Source organism: Taudactylus pleione, unplaced genomic scaffold (assembly GCF_031769625.1).
Source record: "Taudactylus pleione unplaced genomic scaffold, aTauple2 ptg000086l, whole genome shotgun sequence".
Classification (NCBI taxonomy): Eukaryota; Metazoa; Chordata; class Amphibia; order Anura; family Myobatrachidae; genus Taudactylus; species Taudactylus pleione.
Genome location: NW_028284488.1, coordinates 27952714 through 27979938, shown reverse-complemented (window position 1 = coordinate 27979938; position 27225 = coordinate 27952714). Strand labels below are relative to the sequence as shown.

General features: G+C 43.7%; 1 protein-coding gene across 4 annotated transcripts in view; it reads right to left on the bottom strand.

Moving 5' to 3' along the window:
* The window catches only part of CACNA2D1 (calcium voltage-gated channel auxiliary subunit alpha2delta 1), a 901795-nt gene that overhangs the window by 542346 nt on the left and 332224 nt on the right, over positions 1-27225 (bottom strand). For all 4 annotated transcript variants that reach the window (XM_088468929.1, XM_088468931.1, XM_088468930.1 and 1 more), the window contains exon 4: positions 8869-8925. In XM_088468929.1, coding sequence (XP_088325055.1) covers positions 8869-8925 — 57 coding nt within the window. The remainder of the gene's footprint in view (positions 1-8868; positions 8926-27225) is intronic.

The following is a 27225-nucleotide window of genomic DNA, read 5'->3' as shown; positions in this document are numbered from 1 at the left end:
AGGCCCCAAAGTCTTTCTAGACTTTTTTAAGTTTGCAATAGCTGTAGCCTGGTTATTCTGTGCACAAAATATTACTATTCTAGCAAGATAGGGACCAAATGATGCTCACAGATTTTATAGGCTGCAAACACAATGTGACCTGACAGTTTAATTCCTGTTTATTAAAAAGGGACAAATTCTTTCTTCTTCAGATTATGCTGGGTATTTTCTGCATAGGTCAAGCATATATGAACTATGTTTAATAGAATAAAAGCTCCAATTTAGAATATCAATACACTTATTATATATTTTAAGACAGATCATTGCAGTTTCTCATCTTGTAATAGAACAGCAAAGTGCACTGAGCCGTCTTTCTCATTATAGAATCTCTATAAAAGTGAGAATACGAAAAACAGGAGCCTCTAGTATCTTATGTTTTGTTCAGATGCAACTTTGCAAGCATAGGGCCTTATTCAGCAAGGATCGCAGCTGCGTTCCCGGATGCAATCGCGTACGCAGGTCTGCTGTGAAAGTATGCCAATATGTGCAATTGCAATGCACTCGCACGAACAACATGCAGACGCCCTCTTCCCCTCTCGCACATCCGTAATACCTTGCAGTCCAGCCAAAACATCGGTAACATCAAAGTACATCGTAGCCACTCACACATTTACATCATTTACTCACTTATAAATTGCTAACTTTCCTGTACACAGTGAGCACTTAAGCTGCGTATGCCATCGTAGTGGATAACTTATGCACGCCCCTGTAACGGCGTCCAAATGCACTGGCATGTCTGCGTTTCGCCGACCATTCCCCCATCACCACTCACAAATGGTACTACCTGTCAATCATCTTGCACTAGGTCTGCATAGTCACTGCGATCGCAGTCCCAATCACAGTGAGGCATTCGCGCATACACACTGCGATGCATATGCATGCACAGTACGCAACAATCGGCAGTCTGCGTACGCTGTTGCAGTAGCAATCCTTTCTGAATCAGACCCATAGGCAGTATGGTAGAAACAGTGCTTTCTGCTCTCTACCTTTCCATGAAAGCTATGCTTCTTCATATATGTATATGAATTTGCTGTGACGCCCAATCCTGGAAAGAATGGCGACTGTCTACGGCAGGGGCTGGCTGGTAACTTTTAGCCTGGGGGGAAAATGCATGCAGGCGGCCCTGGCAGAGGAGTAGCGTGTAGCCAGGGTGCCAGGAGCAAGTGCGTGCTATGTCGCCCCCCTCCCCCCCAAGTGTTCCAGGGAGGAGGCGGGTCCATATGGGATTAATGTAAAGTAAAAATAAAGATTAGGGGCAGCCCCCTGTAGTGGTACCCATATGCAGTACCCCCCTGTGCCCCAGGAGAGGACCCCTTATGCAAGCCTCCAGTAGTGCCCCCAGTAGTGATCCCCCCTATGCAGTGCCCCTTGTGCCGCCAGTAGTAAGCCCCTTATATAGTGCCCCCAGTAGTGGTCCCCCCTGTGCAGAGCCCCTTGTGCCCCCAGTAGTAAGCCCCTTATATAGTGCCCCCAGTAGTGGTACCCCCTATTTAGTGCCCCTTATATAGTGCCCCCGTAGCAGTCCACCCACCATGCAGTGCCCACAATAGTGGTAACCCTTATGCAGTGTCCCTTAAATAGTGGCCCCAGTTGTAGTCTCCCCCTATGCAGTACCCCCAGTATTTCCCTTTATATAGAGCCCCCAGCAGTGGTCCCCCAATGCAGTGCCCCCAGTGGTAGTCCCCTCCCCCCTATGCAGTGCCCCTAGTAGTAGTTCCCTCCCCACTATGCAGTGCCCCTAGTAGTGGTCCCCTCCCCTTGTAATGCCCCTAGTAGCAGTCCCCCCTTGTAGTGCCCCTAGTAGTAGTCCCCCCTTGTAGTGCCCCTAGTAGTAGTCCCCACTTGTAGTGCCCCCCTTGTAGTGTCCCCAGTAGTAGTCCCCCCCTTGAAGTGCCCCCAGTAGTAGTCCCCAGTAGTGGTCTCCCCCTTGCAGTGCTGCCAGTAGTGGTCCCCCCCTTATAGTGACCCCAGTAGTACTCCCCCCCTTGTAGTGACCCCGGTAGTACTCCCCCCCCTTGTAGTGCCCCCAGTAATGGTCTCCCCTCTTGTAGGGCCCCCAGTAGTGGTCTCACCCCTTGTAGTGCCCCCCCCCAGTAGACACACGTAATAAAAAAAATAAACCCACTTACCTAAATCCCCACTCCCGCCGCCGCCAGCCGCTCCTCCGTCTGTCCTCCCAGGCCGGCCCGCTCTGCATTATGGGAGAGACGTCATGACGTCTCTCCCATTACCCACTACAGGAGCCGGAAGATGGAGCGACTCCTGCAGTGGGCACAGCAGCAGTCAGAGAGAGTCTGACAGACTCTCATTGCTGCTACTTAAAACAAACACACAGCTGCCGTCGCCGGCGGCTGTGTGTTTGTCAGTCAATGTGTAGCGCTGACTGAACTCCGTCTGGTCAGTGCTACACGCACAGTGCAGGCAGCTGTGTCACAGAGACACAGACTGCCTGCGGCCCGAGGGGCACAAGGCACCCTGCCCCCAGGCCCAGCCCGCCTCTGGTCTACGGTGTTCTCTAATTCTCAATAATCATTCTCACTGTATAATGAGAATGACATGGCTTTATAACCTTTCCCAGAACGATAAAATGCAAAAATTGCTTCTTTGCAGTCATTGCAGATATTTTCTCCTTGTCTTGGTCTTCCCCAGACTGAACTACCAAAAGTTCTGCTTTTATATAAAGGGCTCAATTTAGTTATGGTCGAGTTGCCGATGCAACGGCGTATAAACACCGGCAGTGGCAGCGGAATTCGCCCCCCTTGCAGCCCGATCTTGCCCTGGAACCTGTTTTTGCACGCAGCCCTATGGAGCTGCAAACAAGAACAAGCCTGGAGCTACCGTAAGTGCGGCATATAGCGGGCGAGCAAGTTAATTGAATCAACCCCATACAGTGGGTAGCACTTGCTGATGTTTAAATAATGGAGTGAAGCAGCTGGCCCGAATTACCTTCCTTATTTATATGGACTTCAGAATGTCAGGAACTTAGTACAGCACTGTGGTAACCAGGGTGTCAGGAACTCAGGATTACACTATGGCACCAGGGTGTCATACACTGCGGAAAGCAGGATGGTGACAGTAGCACAGGAATTCAATGTAACACACTGGTAGCAAAGGCACAGGTACTCAGGACTGCACATTGGTAACAAAGTCTTGACATAGTTCTATGAATTGGAAAAATAGGCAATGTATTTTTTAAAATGATTGCACATTCAAATGCATGGCACATCTTACATAAAAGTGAATTTTGAAAAAACTTTGCAAAAAAAATGTCAATAATTTGCTAGTTACTAAGTAATAGGGTAATTTAAAACAACAATTGTATTATAATTAGGCAGTAGATTACAAATGATTGTGCAAAAATAGTGTAATGAACATACTTAAAGTGAAACAAAATCTTAACAAATCATATGAAATGTCATATTTACATTTCCTTACATGTCAGCATAGGTTAATAGGCGCTAGTCTGACAATTGAGAGGCGCCAGTGGAGCGGTGGTTGTGGACAAACAGGGGCTGTGCATTATAGAAGTAGGTTGCACGCCCCTGCACTGCACTTTAAAAGACCTCACATTACACCTCCTCATCCGTGCACTGCTGGAGCTGTGCAGCCAAATGCTATAATGCACAGCTCCTGACTCCTGCTCCATTGTGGTGCAGTCTACTTCTCCCTGGTGGTCCTGTCCTCTTTCCGTGGTGGTGGCATCCTCCTCCCCCGTGATACCACCTCTGCCTCCACCCAGCAACAAGTTGGTAAGGGTGGGGAAGGGGGTGTCGTCAAAATTAAATTATATCTTACCCCCCAACATAAAAACGTCCTGATGCCCCTGCATGTCAGAATATGGAAATGTGTTCACTGTATGCTGCCGAGTGGAGAAATATCACCCACCCAGCCACATCATTGACTCAATTAAAGATTAGACATCTCTCAATTGCCAGCAATGTACAGTATGTTGCAGCAGACATCATTTAAATGAATTCCATTATCACACAACTTTATTTGTTCTTACTATATAAGGAATAAGGAATATTCATCATTCCAACTCCCAGACAGGTAAGGCTGAGATTGCAAAAATTAATTTTAGTTTATATGAAATAGCCCTTTGCAGGAAAAATACAGATGGGTGCTTGCTTTGTACCTGCTGTAGTGTACATTAAGTTCAAGCTGCAGACTCATTGACCTTTATGTCAGTGGACACTGATAATTTCCCAAACATTTGATGAACCATAAATGCTGTTTATTGCTTGTATTTAACATTTTGTTTTTGCTATAGAGAACAATTATGTCTTTAACTTTCATATATTTAAATTTATAACTTATATGCAGAGTTTTAAATCAAATAATTGCTAAAATTGATTAAAATCGACCGTTAGTAAATATAATCCTGAGACAGGTACTCTATGCCATGGGTATCCCTACTATAGTGTAAAAAAACCTCTCCACCAATTTTTCAGCAACCAACCTAAGATATGAGCACTGCTGCAGGTAGGGGTGGATTGGCCAGAGGACTCACTGGGAATATTGCAGGTGGGCGAATGCGCCTGTGGGGCCTCCTGTTTATTGATCAAGTGGCCCTCGCTCTTCTTGAATGACAGGCAGCCCGCCAGCGCCTGTCATAGCAAGCAAAGCGGCATGCAGTGGAGTCGCGATAGTGAGTTTCTCTCCAGTCCCCTCCTCACCCAGATAGAGAGCTGCACAATAGTAGGTAGAACTTCTTGTAATTCTTTATTCCGAGTCCTTACCGGTACATACCAGGAGAGGGTTTCTTGTGGTTGTCCTTACTATAGCAACAATGAAGGTGCTGCTGGGAACCTAGTAGAGTAGAGGGGCTGTGGTTAATGTTCTTAAATGCTGGCTGCATGACATTAACATTGTAGTTCCTGCAAGTCGAGCAGGGCCTAAGGCTTCAGGTGCTTGTAGTGACCAACCTGCTGCAGGTCTTACTTGTGGAGCTGCTGCTGGCTGTGGCTGATGTTCTATGTTCACTGTCTGTGGATGATGTTCTTGGACACCCACTGCCTATCAGAAGCAGAGCGGCTGCGGTCAGTGTTTTGCGCTAACAATGAGGCTGTTGTTCTGTGTCTTGTTAATTATGGAACAGCTGTCAGTCCTGGTGATGGTAGGGGAGCTGTGGCTAAAATCTTTCACTACCAGCTGGCTTGCACTGCCAGAACGGCTGTGGCCAATGATAAATGCTGCTGGGTACGGCTTATATACAGAGCCCCCAGGTGTCCTGCTGTTTAAGAGACGCTGAGGTTGATTCGGCTGCAGGTATTTCTTGCAGGGTTGCTGTAGCTTGTGGTTTCCAGTCTCCAGCTGTTCTTTGCTGCCCACTTCTTATAGTTAGCAGAGCAAATGTGGTCGCAAGGTGGAGCAGATGCTTTTGGCTTTCTGGTGCCCTTCTTTGTTAAAGTAAGCCTGATGTTAGCAGTAATGCTAAACAGTGGGACTACTTGTTCATGGGAATAGAACGTCAGTTTTCCATGATACAATACAGAGTACATTTTTACTGATACTGTATATATACAGCATAGTTTAACACCTTTTGATCTTGTTGAAATATACACACAGATCAGGAAATAGGAAATGAAGGGCCTCAGTTAAGGAAAATGCTTATTACCAGTGATACTAAAAATTATTCCATTAGTATTGAACATTACATACCCCTGCAGTGACATCCCCCTCCTCAGCGTCATTCTCCATGCTGTTGCTGGCAGTCTATAGCTACCAGTGACAGGTTTTTGTGTCATATGTGCAGGGCTGGCACAATGCAGTCTGCGGGGTGAGCAGTGCAGGGGGGCGCCAGGCTGGGAGGTCCGCTTTATAGCTGCAATCGCTGCACCTGTTACTGGCAGGCTGAGGCAGCCAGTTCAGCAGTGTTATGGCCTGGCAGGGCGAAACTAAGGGGTGGTCCGGCCCACCCTTTAGCCAGATCGCCGATCCACCTGACTTTAAATGTAAGTTATGTCCGTGGCCAACCGGTCAGGAACTGATTTCCCTGCCCGCCCCTGAGCAGGAGGAGCTAGTTCGTTCCCCTGTCTTGTTAAGTTATAAGCAGAACCACTGCCGGCAATAGGATGTAGACCGGCAGTTTACATGCGCAATGTACAGTACATGATGACGTCACGCTGAGTGCACACTCCCACTCGCTCTGTCTGTGTTGTGCTGTGCACAAGAAGAGGAGCAATGGAGGAACTGCCTCAGCTGCTTACCGCAACGCCAGAATGAGGACCGGCCGAACAGTTAGTGAAAGAGAGAGACAGTTAGCAGCTGCCTATCCCTGACGGAGGTGCAGAGAGGTCGACCACCATAGCACCGGCCCTGCGCATGTACGACAGCCAGTCTGTGCATGTGCATTAACAATTTCACCTGGCGGGGACTCGGCAATGCTTGGAAGGCTTCTCTGAAGCCGGACAAATAGAGACCATATTGCTATCACCATCTATAGATGGAGTAAGCAGTACATTGACAAACAGCGGTAAGATGAGTTACTGCTGTTTGTTAAATACTAAAAGGAGGACATAATCCCTTTAGTGAGTGCTAAAGGGGTTATGTCTCATTGTTAAATGGGGTCCTTAGGCACTGTTTCATTTTAGCTGAGTAGTCAACAAATTATTGTGTTAAAGACTGAAACATTCTGTAGATTGTGGATGCAGCAGGGGATGTCCTCATTAAATGAATCTTGTAACTATTTTCGATAAGCATTGTAGTTACATTGAAATCTGTAGAATCTTTTATCAGGGTATGAATACACTATGGACCTCAGTTACCGATGTGACTAGGGATAATGATGTGCTCAGGGCCGCTTTAAGAGAGGAGTGGGCACGTGTGCAGACTGAGTGCGGATCCCCTCCTCTCTCCGCCGGTCCCACAGTGCAGTAGATCCTGGCTTACTGTGCATGTGCGAGTCACTGGGAAAATGGACGCCGCCATTTTCACTGGGAAAATGGCGGTGGCCATTTTCACGGTGACTCGCTGCTCTGCAACGCTGGCTCGGTGCTACGGAGCAGCACTACGGACAGGTAGGTATAAGACTATGGGTGCAGGGTGTGTGGTGTGGCCCCCCTCTGGACCCAGGGACCCGTGTGCACCGCACGCCCTGCACCCATTACAGATATGCCTCTGGATGTGCTGATCCCACCTACAGAACTTTTGTGTTGGCCGCAACTTCAGTTTATTTGATCCTGCCTACAAGAGGCCACTTTTCAGAATTTTTTCCAGGGTCACTTTAAATTCCCAATCTACCCCTGACTGCAGACAACACTTTGGGAAGAGGAGCACAGTGTTCAAAAAATGCATGTGTTTACATAAGTAAATGGGTCCTACACATACAAGACAAGAAGTTTTAAACATGTGAAGATTTAAAATATCTAGGACTGCCAAAACTTCAAAATGGGCCTGTGTACAGGGGACGTGGCTACTTGACGAACGTGTCTATGCCCTCTAATGTACGTTAAAATGGTGCGCACACCTGGGGACTTGGTTGACTTATTTGCGAGGGGTGGTTATGCCTCTCCTTCACTACCTGTCCTCCACAAGGCTCAGGGATTGGTAATCCATACCTACGTGCCCCACTTTTGGATCCTCTGACAATGTACAGAGAGATTTAGAATTTGGAAGGGCATGTCCTAGCTTTATTCTAACTTTCAGTGTAAAAATAAAGCTGCCCTGTATTTGATTGCTACATGCAAAAGCAATGTGCATTTTCAATGCATGAATAAAGTAAATGGATTTACACCCCTTGCATGGCAACATGGTTTGCTCCAAGAACAAATTGCTCCTTTTTAATCCTTTATTTGTATTTGCTCCTAATCCAGAATCAGGCTCTGTGAGCATAAGATACAATTTGAAAATGATATCCATAAGTAGCTAATTCCTGCCTAAATTCAGAGTTATATGTAGATTATAATCAGCAAGAGTAGCATATGCTTCTGGTTGACACCAGGCACACATCAATGACACTTGCAGCCCTCCTGAGCTCATGTTGTAAACCATTTAATTTATATGCAGCAAATGCATTCGCTATTAAGCACTACTTGAATTTCAAAAGCTCTCTAATACAGCATAAACAGCTTCACATCTCATATACGCAAAACAAAACACGCCAACAAAAGCATAATCTATGACCATGGGGCATATGTAGCAAAGCTTTATATGAGGTAAAATTGTGAAAAACATATCACCAACCAATCAGCTCCAAACTATCATTTCTTAAACACAGCCTGCAAAATGTAAGTTAGAAGCTGATTGGTTGGTGATATATATCTCACAATTTTATCTCACATCAAGCTTTGATACATATGCCCCCATGTGTGAAAGAAAGCACCAATCACTGTCAGTGGAGCAGTCACAAATAGCAAAACTCAAGCAGGATACGATACGTGGCCTATGTTAGAAAGTAGAACCCTCCTGTTCTGGCCATCCAAGTGTACAGCAAGTGACCACGCAAATCTGCAAGGACTTATATGCACAAAGCTACTGTTGTGGGCAGTACAAATTAACACAAGATAAACTGTGCAAACTTGTGTGTGTCAGTCCCATTGCGGTTGTGTGATTAAGCATTATGTTTATGAATACTAGAGCTTTAGTTACATTATATAACCTGGATGTAACTTCTGTGCAAAAGAGACAATTTCAATTAGTAAGATTAGTTAGTAATTTTCCCAAAGGTAAATGTAACACTGAAAAACTTCATATTTCAAAACAACAACAAAACTTGCATGATTTTTTCACAAATCACACTTCTATGTAGAAAATTGGTGAAAATGTTATCGAACAAATACAAAGATGAAAAGTTTCCTTGCTGTTATTTGTGTAATAATGACAGCTTACCAAATCTTCCCTCCACTGATGCGATCCTTGTATCTCTTCTGCTTTCTCTGCGAGATGCTGGAAGAAACAAAAATATATATAATTTTTTTAACCAATCCTACATTATAACTACTTTGCCTTCATGGTTAGAGGGATCATCGGTTTCTAGAACTACAGCTGAAACTTCTATTATAGTGATGATGTCAACTTCTCAAAGTGGGGTCCTGAATGTGGAGGTACCCCAGGACTCAACACCTGGAGAAAATTAAACTAATACAACTTTTAGTGAATTATGTTCAGAATGCTGATTGGGCAGCTGATGATACTTAAGTGTAGCAGTTTAATAAGGGTTATGGACATGCTTTATTTACTAAAGAGAGAAAGACTCCAGAGAAAAAAAAATCCTTTGCCATAAACAGGTTTCGGCTGTCTCCAGATATATCTCTCTAGAATCCCCATACTGCCGCAATCCTCTTAACTCAATTGGCAACTCAGGATGGTGATACTAAAGGATCATTATGTTAAAATAAGATTTTATTATTTAACCAAAGCATTCTTTTAATTTTGTATTAAAATTTAATTTTCTAGTTTTCCTATAATTGTTTTCTATTGTTTATGTTTTAGTAAAAGTGGGAAGCTCAAACTTGTGTAAAGCCAGATCACTAATTTGCAATTACTTTTGTGGCTGGCTTGTGGAGCACTGAGTACCCTTACCAATGCCAGCCAGTATTGCCATGGGACTAGGTATCACTTTGCTGATCTGGTGAAAGTTTATTAAACCAAAGTGAAACAAGATTTTCTATCACTATGATAAGTGGCAATAGAAAATAATAGTTATCACCCTGCATAGTAACCAGTGGCGTAACTAGGGCAGGGCAAGCAGGGTGCGTATCCTGGGCGCCGTGGGACTGGCGGCGCGGGGGGGGGCGCCGCCGGCCACGGTCCGGCCCGCCCTAGTTAGCCACCATTGTAGCGCCGACCGCAGTGAGTGCGGTCAGCGCTACACATTTACACAGGACCGGCGCTAGGCTTCCAGCGCCGGTCCTGTGCTGCACACCTGAGCCCGTTCCCTCCCCCTGAGCGCTTGCCCAATAGTGCTGGCGGCGATGCGTTTGTTAAACAGCAGCCAATGAGAGTCAGATAGACTCTCATTGACTGCTGCAGCACCCACTGCAAGAGCCGGGCTTCCGTCCGGCTCCTGCAGTGGGTAATGGGACAGACGTCATGACATCATGACGTCTCTCCCATTATGCTGAGCGCGCCAGCCCGGGAGGACTGGCGGGCGGCGGTGGCGGGAGCGGTGTCGCTGTCCGGAGCAGCAGCGTGGATTCAGGTAAGTCTGTTTTTATATATTTAAAAAAAAAACCTGTCAGCACTACTGGGGGCACAACGGGGGAGGGGGGTGGCTACTATTGGGGGGACCTCTAGTGGGTGGGGGCACAACGGGGGGGTGGCTACTACTGGGGGCACCATTATTGGGAGGACCTCTACTGGGGGGGCTATTACTGGGGGCACCATTATTGGGAGGACCTCTACTGGGGTGGGCTATTACAGGGGGCACTTAATCAGGAGGGGGAACCTCAACTGGAGACCACTACTTGGGGGGGGAACTACTACTGGGGGCATTACAAAAGGGGCCTACTACTAGGGGCACTGCACTGGGGGGACCACAACTGGGGGGCAATAACAGGAAGGACCACTACAGGGACCACTGGATAGGGGGGGTCACTACTGGGGGCCTACATCAGGGTGACCACTCCTGGGGGCACTGAATGGGAGGGGGGGGGGACTACTGCTGGGAGCACTATATAAGGGGCTTACTGCTAGGGGCACTGCGGGGACCACTACAGGGGGCACTAGATAGGGGGGGGATCACTACTGGGTGCCTGCATAAGTGGGACCACTACTGGGAAAACTGCATGGGGGGGACTACTGCAGGGGGCACTATATAAAGGGCACTGCATGGGGGGGACTACTACTGGTGGCACTATATAAAGGGCACTGCATAAGGGGATACCGCTACTGGGTGCACTGCATTGTGGGGACTGCTACTGGGGGCAATGCATAAGGGGGAACACTACATAGGGCACTGCATTTGGGGGGACCACTACTGGGGGCACTGAGTAAGGGGAACTAATTGGGGGCTGTATAAGGGGGACCACTACTGGGGATACTGCATAAGGGGCACTAATATGGGCCTGCATAAGAGGGACCACAACTGCATACTGGGGGTACTGTATAAGGGGTACTACTGGGGTTAAGGTGCATATGGATAGGAATGTTCAGCGTGAAAATAAAGGGGTGTGTCATGTTGACACTACCCATTTTGAAGTGACCACGCCCATTTTTTTTCCCGCGCGCGCCGAAGGCACGCGCACATATCGGGATGTTGGGGGGGCGCTCCCTTTTCAAATTTGCCCTGGGCTCCAAATACCCTAGTTACGCCACTGATAGTAAATAGACCTCTTACTGTAAAGAAAACAACACAGCGAACAAATATGGCAGAATTTGGTTTTACCCATATTGTATGTGGTACCAGCTAACCCCTTACTGTACTAATGTAAAGTATCGCTAAGTAAAACACCCTTATTCGGTGATGGCAGGAGTGAATAAATTTGGAATTGCTCAAGTCTCAAACATAGGGGCATATTCAATTGGGGGCGAGAAAAACAAAAATTCTACATCTGGGAGGTTTTTCTGCAGGTGCGGGATTTTTGTTACTCAATAAGGTGACGATTTTTTCCTTTTTTGCAGGCCAGGAGGTTTTTATTCTCACACCTCCAGAGCAAGTGTGATTTTTTTCTAAAATCGTTAATTTCAGGAAAAATCAGTAGGACTTGCTCTGGTACCCTGGCGGCACCCCCTCTGAGGACTACTTAAGTAATTGGAAGTTTCCAATTAGCTTAATTAGTCCTTAATTACTTACCTTCTGCAGCGCTGTCTTCTTCATCGGGTCTTCTGCAGCAGGGTGAGTATGTCAGTGTGTGTGAGTGTTTGTAAGTGTGTATGAGTGAGTGTGTGTGACCCCCGGTGTATGTGTACCCCCCCAAGTTCAGTGTGCCCCCCGGAATGGGCGCTGGAAGAACTACATCTCCCACCAACCCCTGGAGCCTCCAAGCAGCCCCCGGGACTCCCAGCAGCCCCCTCTCCAGTGAGAAGATAGAGGGGAGGCCACCGGGAGCCGTTGAGACCACCAGAGACCCCCGGGCTGATAAGTGCAGAATTGTTTCTTATTAATTTTTTATGCGGCGCAGGGTTTTCAGGGCTGAAAACCCCGCGACCACTTTTTTAAAATTGGATACCTCGGGTATTGGGAGCGCACATACCCGTGGTAATCCAAAATTGGGCACAAGGTATTTTCCTCACTAAACCTCGCGCCCAATTGAATATGCCCCATACAGTGGGAAGTTTTGACTTAAGTTCTTTAAAAAAACCAAAACATGTTTTTGCAACACAAAAGACAGCATAAATAATGTTAACATAAAATTGGCTAAAACAAACCCAGTTTGCTAAAACGTAACAAATAGAAATGCTTTACTTTATTTATGTTTGTCTATTTTTGAGTATTTCTGATAGCGCAATATATATATATAGTCAGTCACAGCTTTAATTAATCAAGGTTCCTATTCTAGCCGCATTTAGCAAACCATTTTTACAGGTAATACATATTGAAAAGCAATCACTTCACATAAATAACAATTTTAATCTGACAGACACTTTCAGTCCCTACTCAGTTTAGAACAGTAGCTGGATTTTAATCGTATGATTTCAATATAATATGCATTTCTAACAAAGATAATTGTTGGATATCAACAAACGATTATACTGCATCATTTGTCAAGCGCATAAGTCATTATGAATGTAATTTGATTGAATTAGGCCACCTTAAGTACGGCAAATAATATACATTCAACAAGTTCAGTGCTGTAGATGAAGGCTGAACACACTATACTGTATGTATATGCTTACAAGCCTTCTAAAATAGGATGAATGATGCCTTCAGATTGAAGTAGAGCTTTGCAAAGAAGTCATGACAGAACTTACAGAGAAACGCGTTATATTCAAACATTTTAGGATCCCCTTTTTAGACAATAACAGCCCACTGTGGAGACTATTGAACAGCTTGTTAAATCATTAATTGTTGAATAGGAAGCAGTTCATCCCCACTGTTTAAAGCTGTTTTAAGGGGGGGGAAATCAATGTGCAATTTTATGGATGTTTACTATGTTTGTGCTCTACTGAAGGATATGGTGACCTTTTAAATGCTGCACATAACAACTGAGATTTATTTGTTGCTCTAGTTTACAGTTTAATATAAAAAAGAAGGTAAATAAACATGTATACATTTACAAAGAATATATATTCACATATCCTATTAGTATTCCAACAGTAAAAAACATGGCTAAGGTTATGTATGAGGAATAAATTAATATACAATAACATATTTAAAGAGAATACTGTGGTATAGTATACAGTGTATAACTGTCTAATCAATCTAGTGTTATTTGACAATAAACAACAGTGATTCAAAAGACATACTATATGGTATAAGGCAGTAATTCCCAAACTGTGCGGTGCCGTGGCGCTGTCACCGGGGTGCTGCGGCCTGAGGGAAGCTGCTGTCGCCTCAGCAGGCCTGGCCGGAGCTCCCGCCAGCAGATCGCGATCAACTTTCCTACAGAAACTCTCTTCTGAAGCTATCAGAGGCTAAAGAAGCCTCTGATCGCTTCAGCATTCCCGCGCGGGAGGGCGGGTGACGTCATGAAGTCACCCATGCACCCACAGCCCTGCGCAATGCATCACTGGGAACTTGTGAGGATCCTGCACAACTGCTGGATCCAGCTTGATCCAGTCAGCGCAGCGGCAGCGGGAGTGACAGCAGGAGGAGCGTCCCCAGCATGAACTTCAGTCAGGTAAGTTCTGCCAAGGGGTGTGGGGGCACTGCCTAAGAGGCACTACTACAAGGGGTACTGCATAATGGGAACAACTACAGGGGCATTGCATAATGGGCACAACTACAGGGGCATTGCATAATGGGCAGTACTACAGGGGGCACTACATAAAGGGCAGTACTACAGGGGACATTGCATTATCCTTTACATAAGGAGCACTACTACAGGGGGCATTGCATAAGAGGCACTACTACTGGGGGCACTGAATAAGGGGCACTACACTAGTGGGCATTGCATAAGAGGCACTACTACAGAAGGCATTGCATAAGGGGCACTACTACAGGGGGCATTGCATAAGAGGCTCTTCTACTTGGGGCATTGCATAAGGGGCACTACTACAGGTGGCATTGCATAATGAGCAGTACTACAGTGGGCACTACATAAAGGGCAGTACTACAGGTAATTAATTTGGCTTAGGGTACCCTTGAAAAAATTAAGGAGACCATAAGGGTGCCTTGAACTGAAAATGTTTGGGAACCACTGGTATAAGGTATATATTATATGGAAAATACATTTAATGTTGTTAGAGTGGATCTGATGCTGAGTTGGAAGAAATTATTTAAGTTTCAATATTAGCAAATTACATTTTTTTTACTATCAAAATAAATTTTCTAAAATGTTTCTTGTGCTTATGACATAGATGGTTGGCTGTAAAGATGTACATGTGTATTTAAGTATGCCTGATGTAAACATAGCACATATGTGGTGGGTGTAGAGCTGGATGCACCTCATGTACACTGTGCTGCTTTATAGAACTTCATTGCTAGGCAGCACCAGCCGCATTATGTTCCTATTAATAATACATTTCAAGATCAATCATGTAATACATAAATTACTATTTTATAATTTATCAATTGTCAATAAATACATTTCAGTTTGCAAAAATATAGATAACTACTGAGGCAGAGCTGGAAATAAATTGGATGTACATTGATCAAAGAAAAGTACATAGAATAAAATGGGTATAAACCTGCGTGTGTAGCATAGGCATCTGGTATGCTACTAGTCATCATCATCAGCATGCACTTACACCTGCCTAATACTAGGTGCAAAACAACTTTGCCTACATAAGCATGCTGCGTGATAACCCAGCTCTGCCTCTTCAGTGGTAAGTGTAACTTCCATTAGAAAGACATAGGGCATTGCATTACTAGCACTTGTCTGAGTCCATTGTTGGTAAATGTGCACCGCAAAATCACGTAAGACACACTTTGCTAATGGATATATGTTTTAACTATGCATCAGTCGCCTTTATATGTAACCTTACTAATGAGAGTAGTTAGAAGATATTGGTCCCGATTCAGACCCAGATGCTAAGCCGCGGACGCACGCTATGGGCAATTGTCGCCCGTCTGCGCATGCATTGCAGTGCGCATGCGCAAACCAGTCCTTGCGATCGGGAATCGTGCGCTCTTAGCACAAAGACTAAGCGCTACTTTGAGTGACAGATAGTGCAGTTTGTGGATGGTAACAGGGGAAGGTGCTTGTGAACGGGGGAGTGGTGCTGCGAATGCAGGCGTGTCTGGGCGTCAAAACTGAGTTTTATGGGTGTGCATAATTACCATGGAAGCGTCATTGTACACGTCACTTGGTTGTATTTAGCCTGCAGTGATCGCAGTGCTTGCGGTGGAGTAGGGTCTACCTCAAGTGCTGCGTGCAGCTCCGATGGCTCTCGATGGTTCTGATTAATCATACACTTCCTAGAGATGACGTGTGTTGAGAAAGAAAAGTGGACGTCTTTATACCGGCGTGCGCTCACTCTGCCGTCGCTCTCAGACATAGAGGGCGTCCTTACACCAGACAGTGTGATCGCGGAATTTGCATACCCGGCCCCTTTTGGCAGCGAGAGAGCGCAGCTTAGCGTTCAGGTCTGAATCAACCCTATTGTTCTACCATTTCTGTTCTATATTTTAGAGTGGACTTATAATCCCTTAATAAACCGCATTCCTCCCTGTGGTCAAATATCAGTTTATCTTGCTGGTTATATATTGTAATAGAAATAAAATTTTTAATTATCATATTGTGTTAAAGACCCTATTAAAAGTTGTCATTATTTTATTAAAATGTTTGCACATTTATTCTCTCTATCATTTGCATCAAAAGACAGTAATAGAGAAACAAAAACAAAAATTGGATGTGGAAATTCATTTTATTTGACATGATGTTCTTGCACTAGATGCAAAGAGCCATACATAATTGTCCTGTGCAGTTACTTACCTCTCTATTTACGACTCCCACTGTACATCTGCATATAATATGGCACTCTCAGGCTTTTTGCATCTGTGTCCCGGCCAACATTTGTTTGCAATGGCACAAACTGTATTACTGTATTTAGCCTAGATTAGAATGCTCCTTCCCTCCTCCATTTAGCTGCATCTGGCACAGGTAGATGTAAGTGACGATTCGTGCACGTTTCTATGGGTTGATATATGCTGGTGTCCATTTTCTGGGCATGCAAAGGGCAATTTCAAGATACGTTCTGCAGACTAGAGAAGTGTTTTCTCTAGATTAGCCCCACGCTCACATTTTAGCTTTGCCACTGTGCATTTTATTGTTTTAGAAGACTTATGTGTTCCAATCTATGCTTATAAATACTCAAATGAAAGTTTTTGTCAAACCCCTTATGTCCAGATGAACTGGAAGGTCCATAGTAATGTTATCAGATTAACAAAATATCAGCATTCAAAAAAGCTATTCATCTTAAAAACAGCAACTTCTCTGCCTTTATCTCAATCCCTGCCCAAGGACCATTGAGAACTGTCACTTGATAAGACACAACAAAAGCAAACCAAATACAGTCTCTTCCATTACAGTACTGCTCTCTTTTCATATAGATTTTTTTAAATAAAACCCAGACACCTAGACATTTGAGCCTGCTCTGCTATGTTAATCCACAGTGCTCTTGTCTATCCCAGTCACAAATAAAGTATCCCCTTGAGAACTAAACATCTCAAGCTAAAAAGTGTTGTGTATTTTGTGTACATTAACCTCTGAGTTCTTTTAGCTAATGTATCTTGTTATCTTGTAGTGTATTATGAAATGCTTTCTTTATTTAAATAAAAAAATACATATATTAATTTTGCCATAGAACAATAAATGTTTTTTTTTGTTTTTGTTTTTTAAACACAAATATCGGTTGATATTAAACAGCAACTGTATCTCATTATTAACATTTATGGTGCAAAAACTTTCCCAAGTGCTTCACATTTGGGAATAAACACAGTAATGAAACAGAACTGGATATTGAAATACCACAAGCTAAGATGTGTACAAAGGCCCAGCATCTGTTTTTGGGGACCCTTAATATTAAGATTTTTTTTTTTCAATGATTTTTTTTATGGGGACTGCTTCTTTTGGAGTCACAGAACCAATTGCACTCTGACACTTTAAAGATTAATGGTTTTAAGTTAGAACTGAGCACCAATGCTGAGAATAAACTTAGGCAATCAGCAGCTCTCCAGATTTGTGAAATTACATGTGCTATCATGTCTGACCAGGACATGCTGTTAAAGTGTGATGCACATCAATTTTTCAAACATTTAAAAAAAAATTAATTCAATATATTTGACTATTTAAATAACACATCAAGAAGCTAATTCAATATGTACTTATCACTAGAACAGTGGTTTTCAAACTTTCTGGGCACCCTAGAGTATCAGAACTTTGTTCATGGCATCCCTAGGCCAAAAGTTTTCCGATTGAGAAATTCAACAAAAATTCTGAAATTAAGTAAAGTCTGCTTACTTGTTATCCTTAGGTTCAGTTATATGGTAGAGCTTCTGTTTGTCCAGATATTTTATGATTGGCAGCCAACAGCACTGGCTTTGCCTATCACATTGGCCATAAATAACTTAATTTGGTCCTGGACCACCAACTAGTAGTACCCTGCAAGTGCCCTTTGGAACCCTGGGGTGCCACAGCACCCAGCTTGTAAACCACTGCACTAGACAGATGTTTTGCTTAAAACCTATTTTTTAACTTAACCAAAAAATGTAGGCTGATGAGTTAAAAATTGGGCATTTATAGGCACAAAATAAAGTAGCATATTTTCTTCATAAGAGAGATTATTTTCTATTTTCAAACGTAAACCAGAAACACAAAATAACATCAGTTGATAATGGCCACATACATAGCATTCAACCAAACATGTGAATGACTCTTTACAAAAACTACTGTATAAATCAGTAAACAGGGAACCAGGCTCTCACAAACAGTGAGAACACTCAGGAGTGTTGAATTTGCATAGACATAGAATACGTCCCGAAAGATATCTAAAGTAAATGATCTGCAAAACCTTCAGGGAGGCTCCCTTGAGGCGTTGAACTGTTATAAATAAACCAATCACACCAAACCTGGAAAAATGTATGGGAATTATTTTGTAGGTTTGAAGATATTTTCTCCATGGTCACCACGTGCCAAATCGTATTCAGGAGCTGCACAATGAGGGTTCCAGACATTTCCAATATGCAGCAATTAAGCACCTATTGGCGGTAAGAAATGGTATGTCAACTTTGTCCAAACCTTCAAGTGGGGAACCAAAGAGAAAAGCCATAGGGACTTGGGGATCAACACCATGAACACATCACATGGGAGGTGAGCAACCTCATTCCAGAATTGGGCAATTTTAGGGCCTGACAAGGAGGAACAAGCCCACAAATCTACAACCGCTTCAGCCCTAATACTAGGTAGTAGCATACATTTTCTCCTCCCTCATGGGAAATACAGTAAGTACACTTTCACTGAATAGGTAATAGAAGATTTTGAGACTTTTTCTCTTTTTGTAAACCAAGTGTCCTTGACTGGAATCCTTAAACTGAAGCTCATGGCTTAGGGTTGATGGTTTGCTTAGAGGTGAGCAGAAGGTTATAAAACACAGATATAATACCAAGTGAGGAGAACAATGTTCTGGTGGAAATGTGAGAATTGCTAGAAGGAAAAGAAGTGATCTTATAATGAGTTTTACAGTAGTCCCAAATGTAGTATGAAAAGGCAGAGGTGGCGCTTTATGTTATGGTCTATATCAAGCAGAAATATACTACTACAAAGTAAACATGGAAAAATTATCACAACCTATATCAGAATATGATGACTACTATGTTAATTCTCAAAATCAATTACATATACCAAATATACTATTGACTTTATTCTTTAATAGCAGTGCAATTCTCTACAACCTGGTTGTCTGTGGGCCCAGACCTTTAACATTCATCTAAGAGATGCAATTATGGCATGGTGAAGAGATGGTTACCCTGGGGTAAGAGGTTACTGTATAGCAAAACAATGTGTTTTATGTTTCCCTAATGTTTAAGATACTTGTCATTGAACACAATGGACCAGATTCTGAGTTGGACGGATCTCTAATCATGTATGCAAATAGCGATTTTTACCATATAGCACAATTTATACATTGTTTATGTACTGTATCCCTAGGCAATTCTGAGTCAGGAAAATCTTTGCCAGATCTCGCTTTGTGTGAAATGGGTGTTTAGGTGTAAGAACTGGGTGGCAACAATGCAATCGCACTCAACTGTTCTGACTTGTGGGAGTGTCATGCGAGTGTCGTGGACGTGAAGCTAGTGTCCCTTGCTATACTGACTTGTGCATACAAAGAAGGGAAGCCTGTTTCAGACTGATCTCTTGTACCTAGCATGGCGCTGGTGCAAGTTATGATATTAATGAATAAGGTTGCGACTGTCGGTGGATAAACAAAGGGTGAAGCGGCTTCTTGAAGTTGCACGTATACTCCCATTAGCCCTATGGAAACTTGCATTAGCATCAGTTAGTAAATGTGGCTTACTGATATCAGACTCTGTAATCTCCAAGGCTGAGCACTGAGGTGGAGCGGCTCTTCCTAATGGCTCCTCAGATCTCTAAGCCAGTGATCCAAGGAGTCTAAAGTAAGTTGAACTGTCTGTTACTTCAGACTCGGATCACTGGCTGAGAGATCCGAGGAGTCATCAGGCAGCCCCTCCCCAACCCCATGCTCAGCCTGTCCTGTCCCATCCATAAGTCGTACAGTGTCATCAGCAGCTGCCATCAGAGAAGAGACACACAGTCAGGCTACCTCCACTGTACAGCATTTCCTGTCAGACTGATGAGCAGGAATTGTAATGTAAGTACTGTAACTACTGTGTGTGTGTTGGAGGGGAGGTGTTTGAGGGCATGGGGAGCACAGTGTAGGATGGGGAAAGAGAGCACAGTGTGGGATGTATAGGGTGGGAGGAGGAACACAATGTGAGATGTATAGGGTGGGAAGGAGAGCACAGTGTGGGATGTATAGGGTATAGGGTTGGAGGAGGAGCACAATGTAGGATTTATAGGGTGAGAAGAAGAGAACAGTGTAGGATATAAAGGGTGGGAAGGGGAGCACAGTGTGGGATGTACAAGGTGAAGAGGGGAGCATAATGAGGGATGCATGAGGTGGGAAGGGGAGCACAGTCTGGGATGTATAAGGTGGGAAGTGGAGCACAGTGTGGGGTGTATAGGATGGGGAAAGGGAGTACAGTGTGGGATGTATAGGGTGGGAGGAGAACAATGTAGGATGTATAAGGTGAGTAGAAGAGCACAGTGTGGGATATATAGGGTGGGGAAGGGAGTACAGTGTGGGATGTATAGGGTGGGAGGAGAACAATGTAGGATGTATAAGGTGAGTAGAAGAGCACAGTGTGGGATATATAGGGTGGTGAAGGGGATCACAATATGGGATGTATAAGGTGGTGAGGGGAGCACAGTGTGGGATGTATAAGGTGAGAAGAGAAGCACAGTGTGGGATGTATAGGGTGGGGGAGGAGAACAATGTGGGATGTATAGGGTGGGAAAGGGAGTATAGTGTTGGATGTATAAGGTGGGAAGGGGAGCACAATATGGAATGTATGTGGTGGGAAGGGGAGCACAGTGTGGGATGTATAGGGTGGTAGAGGAGCATAGTAAAGGAAGTGGAGGGGGGAAAATGCAGAATATACAGCATTAAAAAAAACGAGGGAAGATGTGTGGAGCATAATAATGAAAATAGGGGGTATCTAGTGAGAATTGCAGGTAAGCAAATACAGACAAGGGGGTACAATACAGAACATATATGGGGCACAATGCAGAACATAGAGAGGGACACATACATACAGACATATGGAAGGACAAGACAAGACAAAAATAAATGGGGTATATATATATATATATATATATATAATGCATAAGAGCTTATTCTGGTCCCTTTGCTGTACAGATGAGGTCAGACGAGAGTCAAATTGCTGGCGAGCGTCAAGAAGCAATAGAGACTTTGACATTTGGCAAGCTGAGGAGCATCGCTGACCCCACAGGGAAGGGTCGTGCAGAGGGCGGCAGAGTTGGTAAGGTCGGTAGAGTTGGTAAGGTCCCAGTGGGACATCCTTACCTCATTACCACCCTAGACCACCAGGGGGTGGTGGTGGGGGAGGGCGCTAACATCTATCTTGCTTCAAGGCAACTGGGATGAAGTTAGGCCACGTCTATGTAAAGCTGAACTCCAACCAAGTACTAAGATGGGGTTCCAATGTCCTAGGCCTCTAATCAGAATATTTTTATGCTGCAGCACCAGCTTAATGAGCTATTTTCTTGGTGTTGCTGGAATAAGAATATTAAGGCTAATCATGTGTCTTTAATACTGTAGGCCATGGGTCTTAAACCCGTGGTCCGCGAAGCCGTTCCCCGTGGTCCGCCCAAGGTTAGTGTAGTGAGTGCGGTCCACACTACACAGAAACAAACACACCGCCGCCAGCGCCGGTGGCAGAGTGTTTGTTTTGGCAACCAATGAGAGTGAGACAGACTCTCACTGGCTGCTGCGCCCACTGCAGGAGCCGGGCTAGAGCTCACTCATGAGCTCCGCCTTCCGGCTCCCACAGTGGGTGATGTGAGAGACATCATGACGTCTCTCCCATGGAGCAGAGCGGGCTAGGATGCCGGACAGAGGAGTGGACAGCGGCAGGCGCGGAGATTCACGTAAGTGTTGGGTTTTTTTTTTGAGTCTTCGTCCAATATACGGAAGGGGCACTGCATAGGGGGGACTACTACTGGGGACGCAATATATTGGGCACTACTAGGAGAACTGCATAGGGGGGACTACTACTGGGGGCACTGCATGGGGAGACTACTGCTGGGGGCACTGCATAGAGAGGACCACTACTTGGGGCACTGCATAGGGGGGACTACTACTGGGGGCATTATATAAGGTGCACTATTGGGGGCACTGCATAGGGGGGGACTACTACTGGGGGCACTATATAAGGGGCACTGCATAATGGGGACCACTACTGGGGCCACTGCATAGGGGGGACTACTACTGGGGGCACTATATAAGGGGCACTACTGAGGACAATGCATTTGGGGACTACTACTGGAGGCACTGCATAATGGGGACCACTACTGGGGCCCCTGCATAGAGGGGACCACTACTGTGGGCACTACTGGGGGCACTGCAGGGGGGGGGCAGTTATGGGACATAATTGTTTGAGGATGGGGCAACTATCTGACATAACTAATGGAGTAGGAGGGACAGTTATGGGGCATAATTATAATTGTGGGAGGAGGGGTGGCGTTCTGGGACCTAATTAAAATTGTAGGAGGGGGCAGTTATGGGACATAATTGTGTGAGGAGGGGGCAGGGTCTAAATACCGCAGTATAGTTTAGTGGCCCTTGGGCTTTGTTGAATTTTTTCTTAAAGGTTGAAGACCGCTGCTGTAAGCAAATGGATGACTGCTACATTTTGCTATACAGCATGACTTATTAAAACCACTTACACACATACAATCTTCATGGTTACTAATCCCTTCTTGTTATGCTTCCCAGATTGAAGGGAGATAACAGATGGTTAGTTGCTGTGTGTTAATAACATTCATTGTTACATTTCTTTCACAGAAAGAAACAAGGAGTCATTAAGATTTTTTTCATTAATGCTTTTGGTATCCTAGCAAACAGTTTCTTTTTTCGATGAAAATTATCTTATCTTCTTGACAATCAACCAGTTCCCAAACAAACTATACAGTGATTTTGTACCATACTTGAACATGTTATTTGGACTCAAGATAAAGATGTACATTTAATTTTCTTTCCACTACACAAAACAATTTAAAAAATCAATAAAAAGTGGAGAAAAATGAAAAATAAAAGTCTAATAAAAATGTATTTTCTTTTTAATTAACAGAAAAATCAAACTGCAATAACCTATTCTTCCTGCACCTAAAATGGGCAGGGATTTGAAGATGTTCAGTTATGGACAATGACACCAAAACCAACTTTAAAGAAGAACTCTAACCACACCTCCCTAACTAGAATGGCTGGCATCCAGTGATAGTGAGACACTTAATTCTGGTGATTCAGTAAAAGCCCTTTCACACTGCCAGCAATAACCTGGGTTATTTCACATGAACGCGCAGCAACCCAGGTTATTGTGCAGTGTGAAAGGGCCCTGTTGAAATAACCCGGAGTCAAGTGACCCACATTTCAACCTAGGTAATGAGCAGTGCAGTGTGAACCCGATTTGATGTGACCCAGAACCCATTCACAGCATAAGAAGAGCCAGCACTTGGAGATAATCTCATCTCCAAGTGCCGGCTCGGTACGTGACGTTGATGACGTCATCGACCCGGCAATAAGCCAGGTCAGGCTGCCAGTCTAAATGGGGTCTCAGTTGGGTCGCACCCAGGATGGCTATGTGTACAAAATCCTGAGTACGGCCCGGCATTACAATGTGAAAAGGGTATAACAGTCATAGATTCTCTGAGATGCCGACTGCGGGAATCCTGAAGGTAAGTAGCGGGGTTGGGAGAAGGGATAGCGTTAGGAGTTAGGGTTAGGCACTAGGGAGAGGGTTAGGGTTAGACACTAAGGGGGGAGGGTAAGGTTGCGGGTAGGCTAGGTTTAGGTACTAGGGGGGGGCTAGGGTCAGGCACCAGGGAGGGAGGGTTAGTGTAGGGAGAGGGAGTGGGTTAGAATACTGACCAACCAGTGTCAGTATTCTAACCCTGTTGGGATGCGGGCGTCAGGATTCTGACCTCCGGAATCCCGAGGGTTGGCATCCTGTACCCATCCCAATCCTCTAAAGCTTCTAAAAATTAAAAGTGGTGGGTTTGCCCATAGCAACCAATCACATTATGTCTATCATTGTCTAGGATGAAATAAGAATTGATAGCTATAATCTGATTGGTTGCTATGGGTAACACCACCACTTTTCATTTTTAGAAGCTTTATCAAATCTACCCCATATTCTCCTACCAAAGCCATCAAGAAAGTTGAAATTTCATTGGTCAGCATTTTTAGACATTTACTTATTTTTTGTATTCATTATAAAAAAATAGTGTAAGCAATATTATATGTCTTTTTTTAAATTATAAAAACAAAAAAGTTACTCCCGTGTTTCCAAGTCATCACTTGGGAAAATCAAACAAGCGTTCTACAAGTTTATTACAATTTGATTTGTTTAACATGAGTCAATGGATAATATAATAAACAAGAACAAAGATATCCAGCACAGGAACTAAAGAAATATAAGTAAAGGTAATGCTCAGACATATGTCAAGACCAACTATCTTAGAATATGTTTGAGACAAAATAGTCTCATAGGTAGGATACAAAAGTTGGTGATACTCCCCAAGGTTTAACAGCAGTTTGTACAAATATCAAATAAACAAAAAAGGTACTTCTACAGAATACATAAAAGGAGGAGTCCACAAGAGTACCAGAGAAGGGCAAAAATAAACTCTCTTGGGGGGCACTACTTCCGAAAGAAAAATACTTGGCACATAGAGCCAAATTACACATAATCATCAACACAAACTGACACCATTTACGTCCAGCCATTTTGTGGCAATAATTGACGTAAACTACGGTTGCAGAGTATCAACTTTTTTTTACAAATATTGGTTGATATTGTGTGCGAGCTATAGAAAACGTCAGGTTTCATAGTGGTGAAAGTCTAAAGCAAGAAATCAGGAGTACTTATTTCCCTTTTCTTCTACTGCAGCACCACTCATAAATGTACTCTTGTATCCACACTTTGCAACATATTGTTTCACATTCCCTCTGCAATTATGTAACATTCAAAATTTAAACTGTTACATACTACTAAACTCTAATAGGAATATACGATTATTTATAATGCAGGACGCAGCGTTCCGCAGATTAATTTCTAATTCAAGAAAAAAATCTCTTGTTTCTTCAATGGATGATATGCAATTCTGCCGCTGCAGGGAAAGTTATAGGGCTCTTATTGGGAAATGTACATATGTAGATAACTAAGGTAATTAGAGAAAATTGATTCCAATGTGTTTGGCTAAACATATATTGAGGGATACAATGAGAATAACCATATACATAAACACATGCATTTTCTCCTTAGACTGGTAGTAAAAATTAGTTTGCTGTAATATCATGGAAGAGTAGCCATTAGCCATTTTAATGCATTAATATTATTTTAGTGACTTAAGTGATTATGTGACAAGTTGCAATATATGAAATGAAACACAACCACTACAATCGTGCATCATTCTTGCAAAAGCTTCCATTACTAGGTGTTCTTTTTCTTCTTATGTAACCATTCCATTATTGTACATTTTTGTGATCAATAAAAATTAAAATTTCAGTAAAAACAAAACAAAACAAAAGAATAAAATTATTCTCTAACATATTAATGAATCCAGAGTCACAATTGTACTGCAAATCTCTGCAAAAAGCTATTTATTTTATAATATGTACTATAAGCCTTAAATTACATTTTGGTGGCAGATTTAAGCTATGTAGTCATCTCATTGATGTTTTGTTGTTAAGCAAAAGGTGTTTAATTATAATGTCTATCACCTATCATAATCACCAGCTAGTTCAAAAAACATAAATAAGTCAGGGGCAAGCACAAGACTTTTATAGGGGATATTTTAGCTTTGCTTTTCACAAAACTAGGTATGTATGAACATGGTGTTATACAGTAAAATATATTAAACATTATAAGCACTCTATTTATGTGTCTGTCTATAGACTGATATCGATAAATATGAAGTTCCTTTGAGACAAAATGTGTTGAGGTGCCACTGGATACCATCCACCTACTTGATTCTTAACCGCTTATCTAGCAGTGTCACATGGAGACCGCAGCCGGCTGAGCTTTCACTGACATGGTCACATCCCATGCCACCATGTCTGCTCCTCCGTCCCACGGTGATTTAAGAGAAGACTTATTCTGCACACATGCAAAAGAGACCTCCTCCTTCTCCTTGAGTACCCCGGCAGCAATGTAGTGGTCTTTGATCGCCAACATCACTGACAAATTTGCACCCTAGAATGCACCCAGCAGTAAATTAAATGTAAGTGCAAAGATGGGAATTTCTGAGAACTATTAGCTGAAATCTGCACTTTGAGTGACCCCATACAATACAAAGAGTATCCCAGTTACTCTCATACAATACAAAAGAGCATACTAGTGACCACCATACAATACAGTGAGCATAGTGACTGCCTTACAATACAGAGTGTCTCTTTGAACTCCAAACAGTACAGAGAGCATCCTTGTGACCAATATAGAATAGAGAGAGTTAGGAGCGCAGGGAGAGAAGTGGTGGCAGGTACTAATTACACAGGCACAGACTTGTTGGAGGGGCCCAGTGGGGAGCCGTGTCCGCCATCCTCTCCCGTAGACCCGCGTGCAGCTTTGCAATTACGTCCAATGCTGAATCAGCCTTAGTGTATCTAGGAAGCGTAAATCATTATAGAAGAATTTGTGCCCCTTCCCAGAGACAGAAGTCAGAGCTTTTCCAGCTCTGTATACAGAATAATTCTAACACTGTAGCACCTGTCATCCAGGCTTTAAGTAGATTGGAGTTATTCCTTTTAGTACCTCCATTTCCCCATGAATTCATTACCTCATGCCCCCTTTAATGCTAATGACTATAGGATATGGGCTATTCCCATGTATTTGAGACCATAAGTTGATGTAGCAATGTATAATCTTTGCCGACTCAGGTACACCCTACCACCTCTGGCATACACATGGGTTAGAGCAAGTTTTAATTTTCCTGTCAATAAGTGCTGTGTGGACATTGCTGCAAAGGGGAGGAGCTGGCTGCAATGAGCTGTCAGGGAGGGAGTGGGAGTGACAGATCAGCCCTGGCCCTGAGTTGATACATGCTAAGCATGTAGTAAGGTGGCTGGTCCCTGAGGAGGGGCTAGCCACCAAGCAGCATATCTATGTTGGGGCCGGCCACTAATATGCCAGAGCCAGACCAGATGAGGTGCAGGGCAAGAAAAAAGTTATATGTACAATATATAAAATCTTCCAAGCTGCCCCGTCAGCATTGGGCCACCAGGAAAGCTCCCTGTGGAGTGTATTGCTAATCCGCCCCAGCCCTCATTCCTCAAATTATCACACACTTTTAACCAAAGAAGCAAAAAAAAAGAAAACTTTCCTGC